The sequence below is a fragment of the Aplidium turbinatum genome, chromosome 4 (genome assembly GCF_918807975.1).
Source record: "Aplidium turbinatum chromosome 4, kaAplTurb1.1, whole genome shotgun sequence".
NCBI lineage: Eukaryota > Metazoa > Chordata > Ascidiacea > Aplousobranchia > Polyclinidae > Aplidium > Aplidium turbinatum.
In genome coordinates, this window is record NC_137475.1 from 9,363,138 (window position 1) to 9,383,957 (window position 20,820).

At 37.3% G+C, this 20,820-nt stretch overlaps 1 protein-coding gene across 1 annotated transcript; it reads right to left on the reverse strand.

Annotated features, from left to right (window-relative positions):
- Positions 1–1,321: 1,321 nt before the first annotated feature.
- LOC145769493 (uncharacterized) lies at positions 1,322–18,771 on the reverse strand. The gene is made up of 5 exons (XM_082581141.1): positions 18,710–18,771; positions 17,918–17,986; positions 14,958–15,029; positions 13,864–14,007; positions 1,322–2,578 (listed from the first exon to the last, which is right to left on the reverse strand). Exons 1-5 carry the CDS (start codon positions 18,723–18,725, stop codon positions 2,427–2,429), a joined length of 453 nt encoding a protein of 150 aa, XP_082437267.1. The 5' UTR covers positions 18,726–18,771; the 3' UTR covers positions 1,322–2,426.
- Positions 18,772–20,820: the final 2,049 nt, after the last annotated feature.

Here is a 20,820-nt window from a genome sequence, read left to right on the forward strand (position 1 = left end):
GAAGGAAGCTTTTTTCATATCTATACGTTGTTAAAGTTGAATGTTGAAAGGAATTCAATTTCACGCAAAGAAAAGTATGCTAAGTTCAAATGCACCGCATCATAAAAAAATTTTGTTTTTATTTTTTTTGCTGAAAATTGTTTTGTTGGAGCCCATATTTCGTATTGTTTCCCGCCAAGTCCTGATTTGATTATAGTTTTTACTCCACTATTGCGTTACTTCCTACACAAGAGTAGGCCTAACAATAAATGAGCAATCAACTGAACTTAAATTCTATAATTGTCCATCTTCTTCATTTGAATTACTGAGACTGAAGATCTATTTTTCTGCCCCTCCAGATCAATGATAACAGTGTCTGGACTCGTGCAAGACGATAATAAAAGTCTGCCACGTTCTCTTTGGCCATTTAAGACACGTAGGCCTTCTAGTTGTGTTCAACTGTAATGTTATTGGCAGCTGTCTATCAGTCTTGATTTCGTAGTTATTAGGTTCCGGTTTGTTTTAACAAGTCAATCTGAAACCACCAAGTTAGATAGTTCTCCAAAATCTCCAGCTAAATGTCTTCATAGCCCATCGGGATAAAAAAAATTTAAAAGAGCAAAATGAAAAGTTGCCCAAACTTTAAAAAAGTATTGAAATATCTCCCTAAGGTTTATATGCCAAAGCATTTATCTACAGAATTAAAAGTGATATACATTTTAGTTTGCACGCAAGGCCACTGTGCCTTGACTATTATGAAAACTCTACTATTTGCGTTGACACTGTCCTTTATGCATTACTAAATAAAGCCTACAGTTTTAAGATGCAGCAAAATAAATTTAGCCACCTAATTAAGTAAAAGAATCTTTATCCTCGGACCGAAAAACCTTTTTTGCAAGCTTAACCCTGGCAATTTTGCATACTTACAGTGGCTTTCAACCAATGATGACGGGGTCCGGTCATCGAGATTGACGGATTAAAGTTTTCGTATGTTAAGGAGTCGTTTTCTATAAATTATTTCACCCTAGCGCAGCTGTATTCACATAAAGAAAGTATATTTCCTGGTGATGGTATTTTCTAAAAATGTCAATAGAAGAGCAAATATTAGTTATGAATGCAGTTTTTATTATAGATAAAAGATATAAGGTTTTTTTTTCATAAATGAGTGAATAAAAGCTTTCAATTCACTTGACCAAAAAAAATCAGCTTACGTAAAGTCGCAGGAATTGGTGCTAATGTTTTAAAGGTATTTTACATTTACTTCTTTACGGGAATTTATAAAAGTTTGCAAATAATTTCATGTCAGAGCCTGTTCTGTCTAATGGTTCCACGAAATCACCTCTTTTCCGAAATTGTATTCTGAAATTGTACGCTACAAACAACAAATTAACACATAAACTTTTTTCAAAAATTAAGCTATAGTCTATTCATTCCGTAGCTGCACCAACAGTAAAATTCATAGCAGACATACATAATGTTGCTTTGACAAGTTGCATAAACGGATTGAATAAATTCAAATTGCTTAATATTCTGTGGCTTTCCAATTCTGTATGAATAAGTTGTTCATTAAAACAAAATTACAGATTTTATTGATTTTGAGGCAACAGCATTGTGATGATTTTGATAGTTTTATAAAAGGGTTCAATACAGTCAAACTAAATTATTTTTACATTATATCAAACTGTAAGTATATCACAAAACATCAATTGTGCAAAAACAAAAACAAATAGCTTTTGGTTGCGCCCTAAATCATAAAAAGGTTGTAAACATGAGACGGTGAATTCAGAACACTGTCATTTAGTTATGTCTCTTGAGACAAATCAATAAAATATTATTATGTTGCCGAACAAATTGGCTATTTATTTAATATTTATTTAAACATTCAATACACGTCAATACACTTCTCTTTCTCTTAGTTAAAAGCTTTTCCACTGGATAAATTCGTATAATCATAATTTCAAGATGATTTATTTTTATCTATTATATTCAATTGTTGTAGTTTTACCCATGATGTCAGATGAGGCTTTATTGGTAAAATTTGTTGTTCAATTTTGTAATAAAAGCATCTTTGCTGGTCCCAATTTAGGCTAATTTTTTTTGTAAGAAATGGTTTATGTCAAATCGCTTTTTATAGCACAATATTTTGTTTTAAAAACTTGTTTCGTGTACTGCTAAACTTTACCAAAGCATGCTCAACATAACACAAGATAATTTAAAATTGTGCAAACGTGTGTCAAGTATACGCTACTACTTGCATTTAAAAAAAATGTTGGTGTGACGCAATAAATTACAAAATCAATCAGAAATTTTCGTAATTTTTTATTGAATGTTACAATGAATTATTTACATTATAGCCAACATTCACTTGGGTCTGTTTTGTTTAAAAACGTGAGGTTGTAGTATACTGTATTGGATCATGAAATGAAGCAAATTTAGCAAAGAATTAATTACTCATCATACAATTGTAAAGATCCATGTTCGGTCTGCTGCCTCAAGTAGATCTCATCGTTTTGAAGCATGTGCGGTTGAAGCTGTTCCAGTCTATGCAATGTTTTCGGGTCTGCATCACTTTTGTAGGAAATACGCGTCGAAGGAGCAGCTATGAAGCAAAACAAGACTTTAAAAAAGTATATGTTGTGTCTGTGCTTAAAGTCAGAAGCAATATACAACCTCTGTAAAAGGGTTTTGGACATTAGAACATGGCCACAAAGTGTTTTCTGACACACTATAGCTCAAAAACTATACTGTAAGACGTAGGTGTAGGTTCTTTCAAGAAAGATTAAGTTACTCTACAATCACTAAAACAGATTATTATAAACTAATAACCTGTTTATTACTGGTACGGTAGCCGCAAGCCGGACAAACATTCTGCATTTGAAAGAGTTAATGCGTAGAAAGCCATTAATTTTTTTTTTGACTTTACCCTACTCAATATTACCATAGCATAGACGAAGGGTGGAGTAGCTTGTTTGTTAAATTAAATTATTTAGGAAAATTGGCGTAAAAGGTTTTGGTTGAGATAAATTGAATGGATAATGGTTGCATTGTCGCAGCAGCGCGTTTTATGTTTTATCAGGTGTTTATAGTGAAAATGTTTTGATTGGAAGCCTAAGTTTCATTGTGAAGAAGGAAGCGTTCTCCTTGCACTTGCTGGCTTTGTTGGTTCTTTTCTTTTCACAAAGATAACTTTTTCACAAAGATAAGAGTTAAACTGACTGGTAAAGGCGATATTCAAAAAACCTGGTGAAACCCTGAACACGCAACCTCTTGGGCAACAAGCCAGTTGGTGAATACAACAGGTTGATGATCAGGCCATGTCCAAGTAGCCTACCGTTGTGGTTTTTCAAACCTATCCAGGCAAAAGATTAAGAAATTGTGTTCGTTTCACAATGTTGTTACGCCCGTTTGCCGTTTTATGTCTACTTATGTGTCTTCTACCACATTATGACGATAGAAAACGAGGGGTTTCACGTGTTTTCGTGGATACGTCGGGGCATCCACAATTCGATGTAAACATAACAAACATCCGCTCAAAAAGTTTCTTAATCAATTGGGAAGATGTGGGTTACTTCTACAATGTTCGAGTGACGTCTACTTACAACATTTCAAGCAATGTTTCAAGTCTATTTTTTGCGATTGATGCTAGTATCTGCTCATTGATTTCACGCCGAAGTGTATAAGACGTTGAAGTGATAGACTGATAGTGTTCAACGGTACATTAAACTTTTCGGAAAGCGTAGAAACTGGTCCACCACCTCCGAAAATCATCAACACACCCAGTACAGAACCAACCGCATTACAAGTTGAGTAGAATGAGACGAATACTTCAGTGGCTGACCTTGTCAACCAGTACATCATCACTTGTCAAGAACTGTTTTCTGATAAAATAGCAGAAAACCCGTTGTTACTTAAAGTGAATTCTTCGTCAAGAAACGTCACTTTTATTAACTTCACTTCAAATACGAATTATATTGTGGTTGTGATGTCTCGTACAACATACTCTACGAAGACAAGTGATCTAAGTCAGCCAGCAAACGGGGCAACTGGTATTTCAAAGCCCACATCCCTGTAACCTCAAGCATAACGTCAATCATTGACACAAGCGCTTGAGTGAGTCAATAGGCGGTGGTGCTGTTGAAATAACTGGCTACCTCATATCATGGTCACCTTCTGACAATGGCGGATCTATGAACGTGAGTGGAGCGTACACTAATTCGACACAAATTACCAACCTGACTCAGAACACAAATTGGTGAAAAATCAGAAAAAAATAGATAAAAATAAAATAATATAGACGAAGCAGTGCGGTGATGAGTCAGGTAACAAGTCCATTTTTTCTGGAAACTGTAAACCTGCAAGGTGGATTGGTATTCATCTTAAACTCTGAGCGTTGCGCAAAAAAAATAATACCAACAGTGCTCATCTGATCAACCTTGCTTTCGTCGCTAGAGCGAGCGAGTGAGAGCGCTATCTGCCGAGATCTTCCCCTTCCTATAGAATAGCTCATGGAGAATTAAAATGGGATAAATTTGAAAGGTCACTACAATCCAGTAGAATAATAAATGCAAATTCTGCAAAAAACCTGATGACAATATGACCCACGTCCTCACCGAGTTCTCCTTTGCGATAGGAATATGGGAGCGCCTGAAACAACAATACTCTGACCTAACCAACGAAGACATCAAAATAACAAAAGACATCATCCTTTACAATCAATACCTTGGCGGACAAAAGAAGATCCCAATGCTTTTGACCATAATGAATGTCGTCAAACATACCATCATTCAAAAGAAGATATTTCTGGGTATTGGGAACACATACATATGGAACACAAAACGGTCCACCATCCAAGCCCTGTGGGTGATCACAACAAAAACAAAAGACATAACACAAAAGCATAACATTCCTTTTTCATCTGACATATCCCTTCCTTCCAAACCTCCTCTTACGGCCAGAAGGAGGACGAACCAGTCGAGACTCACTCTTCAACCGCCCCTCTCAGCCGTCCTTGATGGTAGGGAGGACTGATTGCAGCAGTGGGTCTCACTAGCGTGGAACATCTTTGAAAAATTATAGACAGCCAAGGGCGTAACAACCAATCTTTAACCCGTCCCCCACTCATCTGAAACGGCCCGATGCCGGAAGAGTGATTGCAGCGGGAAATCTTTAACCGTCCCTCTCCGTCGTCCCACTCGCTATGGGATGACAGGATTGCAGCGATCTATCTCAAGAAGACTCTGGTGTCAGCGAAAGCTACCCTTCCTCTGGCCGCAACTCTCTGGCATCTCCGCCAAATGAGATGCCAGACTGCAGTGACTCTTTTTGCATAAGCCGGTACCCTTCCTGAAGCGAGCATCAAGAAGAAGGACACACACAAACAAACTTAAATTAAATTAAAATCAATTCTCTACCAAAACATGCTATTTCTCTAGCTTGACCCGCCTCCTCCCAGTCTGCTCCAGCATCAGCAAAAGGAAAGTTGAGACAGGCAGATAAGCTTGAGGCAGCCAATAACCGTTATTTTATCCACCCACAGATTACCATCTACCCTGGTGGGTCCCTTCAGTCAGAGTAAGTTTCTCGCCGCCCTAGTAGGTATCTTCCAGGTAAGTATGGTTTAAGTGTGTGGACGGCTCCCGGAGCGGACGCATTAATGATGAGTCAGGTAACAAATCCATTTCATATAAAAAATTTTAGCCTAAACCTGCAAGGTGTAATGGTATCCATTTTGAACACTGAGCGTTGCATGAAAAAAAAATTATTTATACGCTACATATTATGTAGCACAAAACTATGAATAATAATCATTGCAAAAACAAAAAACTTGACACAAAAACATAACATTTCTTACGGTCAGAATAACCAGTTGAGACTCTCTTTTCAACCTCCACTCTCAGCCATCCTTGATGATAAAGATGACTGATTGCAGCGATGAGTCTCACTAGCTTAATTAGTACGGTCGTAGAACATCTTTCAAAAGTTTAGACAGCCAAGGGTGTAACAACCCATCTCTTTCACTCATCTGAAACGGCCTGGTACCAGAAGAATGATTGCAGAAGGATATTCTTAACTGTCCCTCTCCATCACCGCAATCGATTTGGGATGATAGCACTGCAGTAGCCCATCAAAAGAGAACTCTGGTGTTAGCTCAGCTACCTTTCCTCTGGCATCTCCTCCACATGAAGTCAGACTGCAGTGATTCCTTTACACACGCTAGTACTCTTCTTCAAACAAGCACTACGAAGATACTCACACACACAAATAATTTTAACATTTTTTTTTCTTTAGCAAAACGTGCTAGTTCTCGAGCTTGATCCGCCACTTTCTAGTCTGTTCCAACATCAGCAAGAGGAAAATTGAGACAGGTAGATAAGCTTGAGGCAGCCAATAACTTTTCTTATAGCTTACTCACAGATTATACCATCTACTGCGATTTGTCTCTTCGGTCAGAATAATTTCTTCGCCTCCTGGTAGGTACTATCCTTGTTAATACGGTGTGCCTGCTGAGCGTTTGGTTGTGTGGACGGCTCTCGGAGAGGACGCACTAATGATGAGTCAGGTAACAATTCCATTTTATATGGAAAAAAACGTCAACCTACAAGGTGTAATAATATCCACCTTGAACTCTAAGCGTTGCGCGAAAAAAATACTCCCTTCATGAGAGAAGCAAAAGTAAAGGTAATCTTTAAAAAAGGCGAAAAAGAAGAGCTCAAAAACTGGAGATTGATCTCTCTTCTGAACACAGACCAAGATTTTGAGTTAAATCCTCTCCAACAGACTCACACCTATGATCACAAACCTGATTTGTCCAAATCAGACATGTGGATTGCCAACCGCAGAATAGAGCATGTCACAATGAACATACAAGCTGCCCTGGAAGCTTCTCAAACACAACACAGGGACTTGTATATTAGGGAGGGCCGTCAATGCACTTTTTTGTCAAATCACTTAGCAACTCGGCTCAGATAGGAGGCTTAGGTCACAAACAAATAATCTGAAAACTTTTTTTAGATTGGGCCGCGAGAAAACGCGCACAAAAAAGTCAATACCCAAATAAAAAAAAAAACATTTTTTCCTCCAAAAAAAAAATTAAATAATTGAAAATACACAAAACGACGAAAACAGTTAAAAACAATCACAGAATGTAATCTTTCTTTGACTCAAAACGTGAACACTGTGAGCGAGCAGCAGTTCGCGTCAGCAAGTTCATGTCTGCTGTCATGGCCGATAGCTTCATCGCTCACTTCGGTGAGTTTGATTGCGGCCAACTGCTTGTGTGAAGTTGGAAAACTGTCAATCAATGTATAGGAACATCGGTCTCAACGAAAAGCTCTGTGAGCTGTTCGATGCTGAAATCGCGTAGAATTGATGAGTCAGTGAGTTTCCGCTTGCTCCACCGGAGCAACGAGTTTGTTGTCAAATCTGTGTACTCAAAGTTTAGTTTAGGAATTTCGAAACGACATATCCCACCCGTGTACTCGTCCCTTGCTTTCTGGACCCGATGAACTGCGAGCTTACGCATTGGCTTACTCGTCATGCAGGAGGGCCAACACTACATTTTTCGGATGCGCAGCGAAGGCGTTTGTTTGTAGGCAACTGTCGACGACTTTTTTTAATTGGCCTGTCAGGTAGCGAGTCAGTTTAACCAACCGAAGGAAGGACCGAGCAGCGAAGTGAGTCTTCTTGTTTTGCTTGGTAGTAAACCACATGGGACCTTATACTTTAACGATGTACGTCGTCATTTCTATCAGCGCCTCTGTTGGTTCTGGCTCTGAGATATAAAGTCCGCATACTCTTGAAGCGAGAGTAAGCCATCGTGCAAAATCCTGTTTTCCTGATCACGGAATCGAATACTTTATGGAGGCAGACTTATCTCGATGACCAACACGATATCGAGCAGATACTTTTGATCGCCGCTAATTTCCATCACATCGACTTCCTTCAGATTGGATTTTATCTTTTCGAACGACGACTGCAAATTCTCCCATTTTGCACTTATCATTAGCGACGACACGGCCGATAAATCTTTTGGAGGTTTGCAGTCCTGATGATTTCCCGTCCAGCTCGCCGAAAAGATGCCGAAGCAGGAGTTCGTTGAGGTGAAACTGGCAAATCGATCATTTCACCTTAGCCTACTCCCGATATGTTGGTCAATGGTGGTGATGGCTCCTGTGTGCTTATCTGTATTGACGGCAGTTCCGTCGCAGCTAGCAACGACCCGAATGCGTTTCACGTCAGTTCCCTTGAGTTCAAGAGCAGCCAGCATCGTTTTGGCAATGTTGTTCCCAGTTGAACGCCCTTGAATAAACACGTGGTCGATATATTCACCTCCTGGGTATTTCAGCATCACGTAGTGGGCTTCGATTGATCTTTGACGATAGCCAGTTATGCCATTCAATGTAAGGGTTTTATCCGTTCTGTCGTCAAAGTAAAGGCCTTCAACCAGTGCTGTATTCGTAGGGTATACGGCGGTATACGCAGTATACTCTCTGCTTTTTCGAGCAACTATAGTATACCCTCTGGTTTTCCAATTAGAGTGCCTATGCTATCCTTAGGCTACTGATTCTTGACAACTACTAACTATCTACTTAACCCTTTGAGGACCAATGGTATACGGGTGTACAATGGTACATGGGTGTACCATGAACCCGTTCTGAGAGTTTTATCATTCAATCAATTCATTCAGAGCATTGTTCGCATAGAGAAAAACCAACACATCAACGGTTTTCGCTTTTCCAAGCTTACAATCAAAATACAACAATATGCGGACGACACCACATCCATAACAAGGGACATTCCATCTTTAAAAGAAATCAGCAAAGAACTATAGCCTTATACCAGACCATGTCCGGCCAGAAACTGAGCCAGAGCAAGACCAAGATCCTGGCGTCCAAACCTGATCTGGCCCACCAAGCTCAACAGCTCTTTCTTGACGCTGCGATCTAGAACAACATTAAGATCCTGGGCATTTGGCTAGGAACAAACAAAACAGAACTGGATAAAGTGAACTGGCAGATGGCCATCAGAAAAACCCAGACTACCGCAAACGTCCACAAGCCACAAAGACTCCCCATATGGATAGATCTCCATCTTAAACACTCTCTTTGTTCCTGTCGCCTTACATCTGAGTAGAGTGCTAATGCCAGCACAGTAACACATCATAGACCTCAAAAAAATCCTCTTCAATTTTGTCTGGTATTCCTGACCATTCGAACAAATCCAGAGAAGCAAAACACTTCCTCCTGCCAAAGATGAAGACATAAACATGGTGGACATCCAATCCAAATTCCAAACAAGTCGCATTGACAAAATCCGTCATCTGCTCCTCGTAGAAGATGCCACCAAATCTGGCACGAATGGGCCATGTTCAATTTGAGTTACAAAATGAGGCACATCAATCCTCTCTTGTTTCCCAACAGCGTTCCGCATACGCCAAATCTAAATAAAATTTATGTGGAAATTTTCGTCCTTTTTCAAACTTAAAAGCTTAAGGCACAATTAGGAAAAAAAGTCATGTAAAAACATTTATCTCAACTTGACAATCCAAAACAAAAAAAAGATGAAAAATTTGATAAACGATCCCTTGGTACGAGATTCTTCTGAGTAATAAAAAAATCAAATTCCTCATTTCACCTTACCTATCCTCCCCCTTCCTATCGGATAGCTGATGGAGAATACAAATGGCATGAATTTGAAAAATTAATACAATCCAGAAGAATCACAAACTGCATATTCTGCCGAAAACCTGATGACAATATGACCCAGGTCCTTACCGAGTGCTCCTTTGCACTAGGAGTATGGGAGCGCCTGAAACAACAATATTCTAACTTAACCAATGAAAGCGTCGAAATACCAAAGGACATGATTCTTTACAAATATTTTCCCGGCCGAAAAAAGAAGAATCCAGTATCATTGATGATGATGAATGTCGCCAAGCATACACTTATCCAAAAGAAGATATCTCTGGATATTGACAACACAGTCATACATATGGAGCGTAAAACGGTCCACTACCCCAGTCCTATGAGTAATCATGACAAAAGCAAAAGACATAACACAAAAACATGATAGTCATTTGTCATCTAACATTTCCCTTCCTTTTAATCCTCCTCCTACGATCAAAAGAAAGAAGAAACAGTCGAGACTCGTTCCTCAACAGCCACTCTCAGGTGTCCTTGATGGTAAGAATGACTGATTGCAGCGGTGAGTCTTACTAGCTCAGGAACGTAGTAGAATATCTTTCGAAAGTTTAGACAGCCAAGAATGTAATAATCCATCTTTAGCCCGTCCCTTTCTTTCGTCTGAAACGACCATGCGGAAGAATGACTTCGGCGGAAAATCTTTAATCGTCCCTCTTAATCACCCCATTTGCCATTGGATGATAGGATTGCAGCAGCCCGTCTAAAGAAGACTCTGGGGTCAGCAAAAAAGCTACCCTCCCTTTGGCTGCTCCTTTCTGGCATCTCCGCCAAATAGGATGTCAGACTGCAGCGGCCTTTCTTCCACATATCGGTGTCTTTCGTCAAACGAGCACCAAGAAAAAATCCATACACACACACAAGTCATCTAAAAATAACAACTTTACCAAAACGCGCTTGTTATCGAGCTTGACCCACCACCTCTTGATCTGCTCCAACATCAGCAAGAGAAAAGTTGAAACAGATAAACAAGCTTGAGGTACTCAATACCCTTTATATAGATTATTATCTTCTTCTTATGCAGCAGTTAGTGTACTGTTAATGAAAATACTCCGATAATAAGACTTTGATTACTTTGTGCAACAAAATATTATGAAAAGTTAGTTTGTTTTTATGTGATGCTTCTGATGAAACGAAGACATTTTTCTGTACTCTCATCTAAAAGTAATTTTAGTGTGACGTTTTAAGACAGTGGTTCTCAACCGGGGGTTCTCGGATCCCTAAAGGGTCGGTGAAGCGCATTTATGGGGTTCGTAAAAGTTTCCGAATTTGTAGCACGGTTGAAAAATTACTACATTTAAAAATTGTTTGTGCTTTGTTTATGTATTACACATAGGGGTCGACAAACTTTTTTGCAATGCAGACTTGTTTAAAACTGAAATTTTATCGCAGACCGGTCTTTAAAAATCAACAAATGTTCAGCAATGAAAATTTATTCAGCTCATATCAGTAATTAAAACTTTGACACAATGAGAACCTTAAGCTTGTTTGGTGCAAAGAGATGTTCCCACCTTGGGATTTCGGAACTCAATCACACCGGCAAAGTGTTCCTCACGTTCAATGTTTCTTAGTTTCACCTTTATTTCTGCCATCACAAAAAAACCCCGACTCGCCTATTGTAGTATAGGATGTCAGAAAAGGCAGCAAAGTTTTTAATGCTTTTATGGCAAGGCTTGAGTATTCTGGAAAGACCTTCATCCAAAACATAGATAGAGTCGTTGAATGAAAAATACATTTCAGGCTGAAATCATTTGCAATGTCTAGCTGCATCTGGTCCTCTTGTCGTACATGCAAGATCGATTCACCTGGTTTGAAAATGAATAGATTACGGATCCATTTCTTCGTATTTATAAGGTTTTTAACGCTTGGAAAATAGAGCTTGAACTCTAGTAAATGAACACGCAAGTGACTGCTCATAAAGTCGGAAAAGGTTGCTCAGGTTGTTTGTCTTTCAAAGTCTCTGCTTTTGTTTGAAACATGTCAAATACCCCTCGGATTAGACGTTATTTCCACAATTTAAGTTTGTCTTTAAATGCATCCAATTTATCTGTCAACTTGAATACAGTTGTCATTTTGCCTTGAAGTGAAAGATTTAGTTCGTTCAGTTCGTTCAACATAATTTTTCACGTCTGACAGCAAACCGTGCTTTCAAATGCAATCCTCAATGTTTTTTTTAAGCCATTTTTCTTAACTTAAGTTTTTCTTTTTCTTAAGTACAGCAGAAAAAAAAAAAACGAGGACAAGGCCGTTGGCAGAGCAATTGTAAGCTCTTCAGAGAGGGAAGTGAAGCATGTGACCAATTTTTTATATTTCTCCAAATTGAATAAAATTGTCAAAATTTTGTCCGGGTTGCAAAAAAGGAAGATTCGCAACAGCCAAAACGTCCCCGGAAATCTGATTGAAAAAAGTGTGCATTTTCTGCATGGTTGTTTGAACTGATGAAAGTAAAGTTATGTTATGGAAAAATGATACAATCAAATCACTTAAATTGATACTTCACTGTTTTCTAGTAGCAGTATTTCAATAAATCAGTGCCAGAAACAAAACCCTCACATCATAAAAGAGAGCTTGGCCAAACTTTGTTCGAATCGTTTGAGAAGTTGCCAAGAAAACGCCAATTACATTTTCGCCACTACTGGCAGTAAAAAGCAAAAAATGAATACTAATATGTCCACATTTCTAGACCCAAAAGCCCAATCAGGACAAATTGTTTTGTAGAACGTGCAGAGAAAAACATGGGCGCTTTTTAAACATCTCGATAATTATTCAACTTTAGAACCATGTCTTCTAATAGCAAAAAAATGATTTTTTTTACAAAACAGGTTACAAAAACTGCCCGGTGGGAAAGGTAAACATTAACGATTTTTTTCAATCTTCGAATTTATAATCAATATTCATTAACGCAAAAGCAAAAAAAAGTCAAGCAAGTTTAGATTAGAGTTTAAATTTCATAAGATATGCGTAACACTCTACTGCTCAAGCATAAAAGTGTTCAACTGAGACAACTATAAACCTAAATATTCAAGCACAAAAGGGAAAAAAAAAGCAAAAAGAGCAGTGTTATTACAAACTGAAATCTACGACATACTCTAGTACAGCGGCCATCTCCGCTTCACATGCCGAGGAGTAATTACCATGCTGACTAAAACGAGAATAGAACCTGCATGTTCAAGCCCTAAAAAAATGCAGAAACTACTGTGTCACCCCATAGAATTGAACAAACAAATAACAGAAAGTTTCTTACAGTGAAATGTTGAGACGATATGATAGTTAAAGAGAGGATTGTACTCTGTAATTGGCTACATGTTGATACATTTTGAATTTTGTTGACTTATACGAAATGTCAAGATGCTATTAAAATATGTGAAAAGGAAAAATAGATTTTTCCGATCTTCACCAGATGTTTGGGAGAGAGCATCGAATTTTTAAAGGAACTAAAATGCTTCTAAAAATTTGGAACTTTTGTTTATTTTTGCCAAAACTCATCTATTGTTGGGAATCAACAGTTGCTTATATGGTGTCATGTTATGCACAGTATTTAGACAGAGCATACGCTGCACCATGTGACAGCATTTGTGATTCATGTGCTTATTAAGTCCCTGATGTAGCCTATATTAAACTGACTTTTATGTGTTGCAAGGTGATAGCTTTTGATTAACTTTTCTGTGTAGTTTTGAACAAAAATGATAAGTTATCCCACTCGTATTTGTACTTTATGTCGACATTGTGTTTTTTAAAGTATTTACACAATATTCAAAATTTCAGCCATAAAAGTGTAGGCTATCAACTTAATCTTCAGAGTGCATCGACTTACCTTACTTATAACGTTATATCCTAAAATCAAAATCTACAGTTGAAATTAAAATTAACTGTCCACCCTAATGTAATGAGCGATGCAAAAAAATGCAGCTATTGGGGCACGACACAGGGCACAAGCAATAACCGTAAGTATTTACTAGCAAACGATTCAAATACATATTTTATGTCTGTTGCATTTTTATGATTCATAATTTTGTTTTTATTATTTGATAATGGCATATGGCTGGCATGACGACACTTGCATAAATCGATCTTGTTTTAAGATGGTCATGAACTTTTGCAAGGTTGAAAGCTGCATCCCCTCCCCAGCATTCATTTTGTTAATTCGACATTAAAAATAAGCATCACGATGTGTTAACAAACTTACACTGATTATTTGAATTGTTAAGGCATGCTTTTAGTGGTTTAACAGAGCTATCTTTTTTTTCTATGCCTTTCCGAATGACCTCCTTCACGGCACCCCTTTTAATATCGTAAACCTTCTTGTTTGAGTCTTCAAATAGGACCCTTGCTAAAAAATAAAAATTGTTGCAACAATTAGTAAGTGTTCGAATATTCGAAGATCTTGACCTGAAGAAACATAATGCACTTTCAAGTTTAGGGCAAGAATATTTTCATGTATTTTTTTCAATTTAATTCAACTGGTAAACGCAACAAACCATCTTAAGTCTTCTTAAGCTTTTTGTCTACGCACCAGAGGTGTACGGAGTCAGGTTTTTATACACTCCTCCTCTACTCCTACTCTGAAGTTTGTGACTCCAAACTCCTGTCAGACTCCGAGCGCTATTTTAAATACTATAACATGCTTTCTCTAGCTCCTAACATAAAAGAAAAAGCATATTTTTAAATGAAAATATTAAGCTTCTGCTTGTAAAAAAAAGTATGTAGGCTAACCTACCATACAAGTACTAAAAATTTACAAACTGCGCCACTAGCCTACACAAAGCTAACAAACTTGCACAATACAGGTGCAGGACAGATTTTGTTCTGTTTCTAAATTCTAGTTTCATCCGCACCATACTTGCGAAATGCGAAACTGAAAAATTCGCTTCCTTGTCATAAAAAAATATTTCTTAAGAATTTTTTTTTTATGACCAGTAGGCTACAGCGTAATTACTTGTGCATTAAAAGCATCAACTGGTAAAACAGACTCTGGCACCAATCTGGCTCCTGTTTTTGCAAAATATTTTAGACTTCTATTCCACTCCGAACCCAAAGACTCCGGCTCTTAAATACTTCAAAACTCGGGCTCCTATACACCTCTGCTACGCACATGGCAGCTACAGCGACGTAGGCTACTATTTAAAACCAATGTCATACTGCTTTTTCTCCAAAGGTTTGATTCATTAAAAGTTTGAAAACAGATAATATTAGATAATAATATCTAAAAATACCAAAAAAGGAAAACTTAGGCTCAGTTTTAAATTTGCGTTTCTAGTTAGGCTTGAATTGTTCCCTTACGGTTTGAATTTCTTTGTGGTTGTTTTCTTGTTCTTCTCTTTTCTGACATTTGTTCGGAACCAGAGTCCTGAGCTAAAACGAAAATAAAAGTAGGCTACATTAGAATTTGCTTATAAATCCATCCACTTGTTAAATCTCAATTAGACAAACGTTTTAACAAATTAAATTTTTAAATGTGGTACCCATCTTTAGAGAAGGGAGATTCTATGATTACGGTAGCTAGAGAGTTGGTGGCTCGAGAGGCAGTAATTAATGGCAGCAATTAAAAATACTGGTGCCGGCTTTGCCATCCGGGATGATACCGCAAAGGAAGCCGGGGTCTGGCGCACCTCAGAAAACTTCGTCATCAACGGAAAAGCTTGTGAAGCGCGCAGTAATTTTATATCCGTCTATAACCGTAATTGGATCATTAAAAAGAAGCACTCTGAGTTTTTAAGGCTGGTCCCGGAAGGTTTGTGTTTTATATCTAAAAATCCAACAATAAAGGAAGCAACTATCACAACGTTTTAAAAGAACAGCTTGTCTAATTCCGGAGAATTCATCGGTGTGATTATTTCTTGCATGATAGTGTTGAAGCACACAAGTCCAAGGTCGTGATAAATTTTCAGCCTACCATAACATCAATGTCTTGGAGTGGCCTGATAATTCTCCAGACCTTATTCCAATAGACAATACCCGAAATTTTTTGAAAACCAAACTTCAACAGACGTAGTCTACCTCAGCAACATCACTAATCCTTAAGAAAATTAAACTATTCTCGCATAAAACTACGTAGTTTAAGTAATAGTTTAACAAAAAAAAAATTTTTATAGCCTACGGAGTTACACATCAAAACACCTCGCGTTCATACAAGTCAAGGTAAACAGTAGATTGAAAAACTCACCAAGTACGGCAGTAGTGGGGTGTATAGTATGAGAGGTACGTGCTCGCGAGTATCTGTTAGGGTTGCCAGCGACCCAGCACTTAGGTGTAAGGGTTAATTTATCACCAGCACATGGATATTGGATATGTTGCTGTTTGAGCTATCTTCTAACAAGTTTGTTTTGTTATCTACTTCGTTAAGACGAAGTTACATGTTCCCATCTCCTTTGTTTGTTCACATGATTGATATATTTTTAGTACAATTTTAGGGCAAAGCCCTATTTAGGGTCGCCACTCAGTTAGGCAGTAATGACTAGCAAAACACCCATACGTATAAAAGCTAAAGATTAAAAAGCACTGCTTCATAAAGCACGATCACTATTGTTAAGTCATACATGGCATAAAAGAAGTTGTAACTCCCAATAGAGCTTTCACGGCCACTGAAAGTAGGCCTGCATATAGGTTTATTTCTATACTGTCTCAACTAGTACTACCAAAGAAAGAAGTTGAAAGCATATTTTTTTTTGAAAATAAACTTACAAACAGTTTGCTATAAAATCCTAAACTACATTATTATAAAGCTATTTTAATTGAATACAACCAGGTTATTGAACTCAACAGAGTGAAAGGCGTTCTTTATGAATTTATTTATTTCAGTTTGTCGAACTGTACAACAAATGGATAGAACAGATAAAAAGGATTATAGAAATTGTAATTGTAAAAATTGTGGTATACACAGTTACACACTGGCGTGGACAAAGGAGTTAATGGAGAGAGGCGTTTGAGCCCGCGTCGGAGATGTTTTTTAGGGTATGAAAATTTGACATTTCAAGTATTTAGAATTTATATATTTCAGCAACATCCAAAAAGTTGATTAATGCCCATTACTGAATAGTGGTGCTTCAGGCCAAACCTCAAAATAGCAAAGGACATGATGCTTTACAATCAATTCCCCGGCTGACAAAAATGAACCCAATACTTTTGATCATGATAAATATTGCCAAGCATACAATCAATCAATAGAAGATATCTTTGGACATTGGTAATACATACGTCATACATATGCCTGTACTAATTAATCGTTAATAACGGGAGCTATATGAAAGTCACAGAGCCAAAATATTTTACAAGATAATAGCCATGTATAGGCCTATTGTGCGTATAGAAATTAAATTTTTACCCAACAAATTTATTGGAATAAAGTGTTTGAGATGAAAAGACGTCAGAAAGTCGGTTTTTATTCTACTTTCCCAAAAATAGTTTCAAAATTGAAATTTTTCAAATTATAACATAAAGTAATGCTAAACTAAACAAAAATTACTTTTGCTCATAAATATAAGGCATTTTTGGGCGTTTTTACATTTCAAAGTAATTGCATTAACATTTATATAGCACTTACATTAAATTATATATATCTAGCATTGCACGAAAATGTCTAGCCACCTGAGACGAAATGCTTATTGTGAAGGGCAGGAAGGTAGAAAAATTACCAGTGTAGGTTTAAAGAATTTGCAAAGAACAAAATCTAAAAGTCAAGAAATTTCACATTTCTAGCGCATTTCCTTCTGAGAAATATTTCACTACTAGATTGGGGCGTCCTCATAAAACCCCGTGTCGCTACAGATAGGGTTAAACAATCCCATGTAAATTGATAAGTTGTGTGACTTTCAAAGCGGTTTAACATTTTTCCTGCCATTGTTCCACAAAGGAAACAAATGTTTCGGTGCTGTTTGAACACCTTTAATTTTAGATAAATGTTCTAATTCATTTTGTGCGATATTAAAAAGTCGTTATGTCCTTCTGATCAACTTAATAAAAAATATCTTGCTTATACAAAAATGTCTACAAGCCCCAATTTCATAAAAACTTCAGTATCTGGTTAGGAAAACTTGTGAGTCCACAAACAAAATTACTGTTTTGAAATCTTTCCAAGAATATCATAATTTTTACCAGACTCATGTGATGACATCTCAACGTACACGAAAATCTGATGTAAGGCTGTTGGGGGAGATAAAATTTAGCTCAAACATTTTGACTCCCTTTGTGGAATAATGGCAGTTAGCTGTAAGCTACACATTTTGCACAGTAATTCAGAATACCTTTATAATTTCTTCTTTGTGGTTGCTGACTTGTAGCTGCTATCTCCTTAGAGTTATCAGAAGATGAAGCTGAAAAAAGCGTAAATTTTGTAATGCAGCAAACTAAGCTACTGTATTTATTTGCCAGAGTACGCTAATTGATGCAGTTCTAGCTAGGTAGCCTAAAGCATTTTTGCTTTAAAAAAACAAAAAACAACGCTTTCTTTCGTAGAGTGGAAGGTCTGCGCGTCTTGGATGATGAAACCAAATACTGATTGCTGTCTAGTGGCCTTCCAGTGTGGTCCGGGGTCATCGTGAATGTGGGGTGGTAAAAAAATAAATCCTCGGCCTCTGAGGATCACACGACAAAGAAGAATGGAAGTGATCAAAAACACTTTATGGTAATTTATTGTCATTCTGTTGCGTTGTTAACATATTATATCTACTTATTATCTGAATACACATATATTATTTTAATACTGTAAACATCGATTAATGTCATGTTTATATCTTCTTATGAAATATGGTTACAATGTGTGCTGCGGCTTTCAGTAATGAACCACCTTTTTTTCTTCGCCATCTGTTACTATGTTTACACCAAAGACTACTTTTTTGTCTTTGATTGCACCACATAATGTTGTTGCCTAGTAAACATATATTTTGTGTTTTCTGGAAGACACATTTTATTGTTGAATGTTTTACTTCTATAGCAAGTATATCACTGTAGTTTGCTTAGACGTTGGACAAGCACCAACGTTAGTTTCTGTGATTTTACAATGTTTAACTTTTAATTATATAAATCCAGCAACTTACAGAATAAATTTCCCATTGTCTCTTTGCTTTGAAAAGTTTCTTAGATTGTTTTATAAAACTCTGCAATGCAGAAACGTTAAAAGAATTGTTTGTTTTTTACCACTTTTATCGATTTCAAATTAGCCCACCATTATAAATGGCTTAAGCTCAATTAGAGCTACAACTTAGTTATAAACAGTACTGCAGACTGTGACGTATTGTCAGCTCGAAAAAGGTTACATAACTTCCATGCTTGAAAATACTGAAATCCTTTAGCCGCACGATATAGAAAAATGAAAAAACTTGTAGAAACAATATTTTTTGATTTGACTTGTATTTTGCTTTTTTAGATTTTGTTGTTACGTTATGCTATAACTTTATATATAAAAATAGCTTGAAAAATCATTCTTAATTGTTTATTCTGGCTCTCCGCTACAAAAAATGGTGTTGGATGATATTCTGACCACCAACAGTGCTATAGATTCTTTCTTAGTGAATCAAATCGACAAAGACAAGCTGGTCAAAAATTAAGGATTAAGATGAATGAAATGTACGACTTAAACACTATGCAACAAACTTACAAAAGTCTGCCCAAAATATTAAAAATAGACGTAAAAGAACAATTATTTAGGCCAATCATAGGTTATTTTTATCACCCAAAAAGAAAACATATTTGTAAGCAAGTAAAGTGCAAGTGGATTTCTGCGTTTGAAGAATTTATTGCATTTTCTTGGATAGTTATAGGCCTATACAGTATACAGTAGGGTGGGTCGATTTTCACATAAAATTGTCGGATTGTCGCATAAATCGGTATTTAGGTGAGGCTTACCATACTAAATAAAGTGTTAAAATTTCAATGTGATGGTGTGCCCCTAACCACTTACCCCAGGTGGTATGGAAAAATACAATTTTCTACTTTAGGGTAAATTATATTCAATAGGTAGGCCGGAGTGAAAACGAAACACAATTGAAATTTAATGAGTTAAAATCACACCTGGATGTTAAACTAACCAACACAGTCTTTCTTTGATTCAAATATAGCCTAGGCCGCTGCTTCCTTGCATCTAAGATAGAATGAATCATAGAGTTCCTTTTCTCCTTTCCGACTGTTTTGAGGCTGACCTCAGCGACTAGGCTACACGAATCATGCTTTCAACGGCTTGAGTCTGTGGTGTGTATGACGACTTTACTGGGACTGACTTTATTACATCCCAAAGGTCATCCTGTATCTTAGATGCTAATAATGGTGGTTCAGTAACGTCAATCTGTGTCCAGTCGATCATATCAATATAATCCTTTACCTTTGCATTAAGATTAAGTTGATAAGCAGGGTGATGGGATCTTCGTATTATTTTAGATGAAAGCTTTCAGAATTCGCCTAACAGCTACCTCACGAATGACAGGTCCATTGCCATGAAACATGGTAGGCCCTATAACTTATAGCAAGTTTTTGGGGTGAGCTGCATAACAATTTCGCTTGATAGATTTGTCGATGACAGAGTGCACTTCTACTGGCTCAAGTCCACGACTGAGTTGTATCATAAGGAAAAGTACTGCTAGAGCATCGCTGATATCTGTGGCCATCTTAGTGGCAAACCATACAGGCCTATCAGTTGCAATGGAATCGTGTCAATGACTTAACAGCTTCTGATGGATGGGTTTGACTAACATGATAGCGGCACATTCGATTTGCTCCTGTGAATGATTATATTTCCCAGGATCTCTGTGTAAGAGTGTTTCAGAGCATTCCCCAGAACTGATTGCATGGCAGATTTCCAAAAGGTACATCTGGTCTGTGCTTAGATCCTTTGAATTGTCCAATTTTGGCAAATGGGGAGTTACAATTTTATCAAACAATGCGGTCTCCACGGCTATATGGTTTGACTACAGAATATCGTCAATTTCACCAATTATGAATGTTTCTGCACCAGATGTCTTTCCAAATAATCCAAATAAATGTTACAATGGTAACTCATTAATGGGCAACATAGGCCAACATATATTCCACTGAACTTCATACCGGATAATGGATATGATCTTCTATTCTAGCAATTACTCCATTACGATTCCCAGTGTTCACTGCTGTCCCGTCACAACCTGTTATTCGAATTCCATCCATGTTCATATTCTCG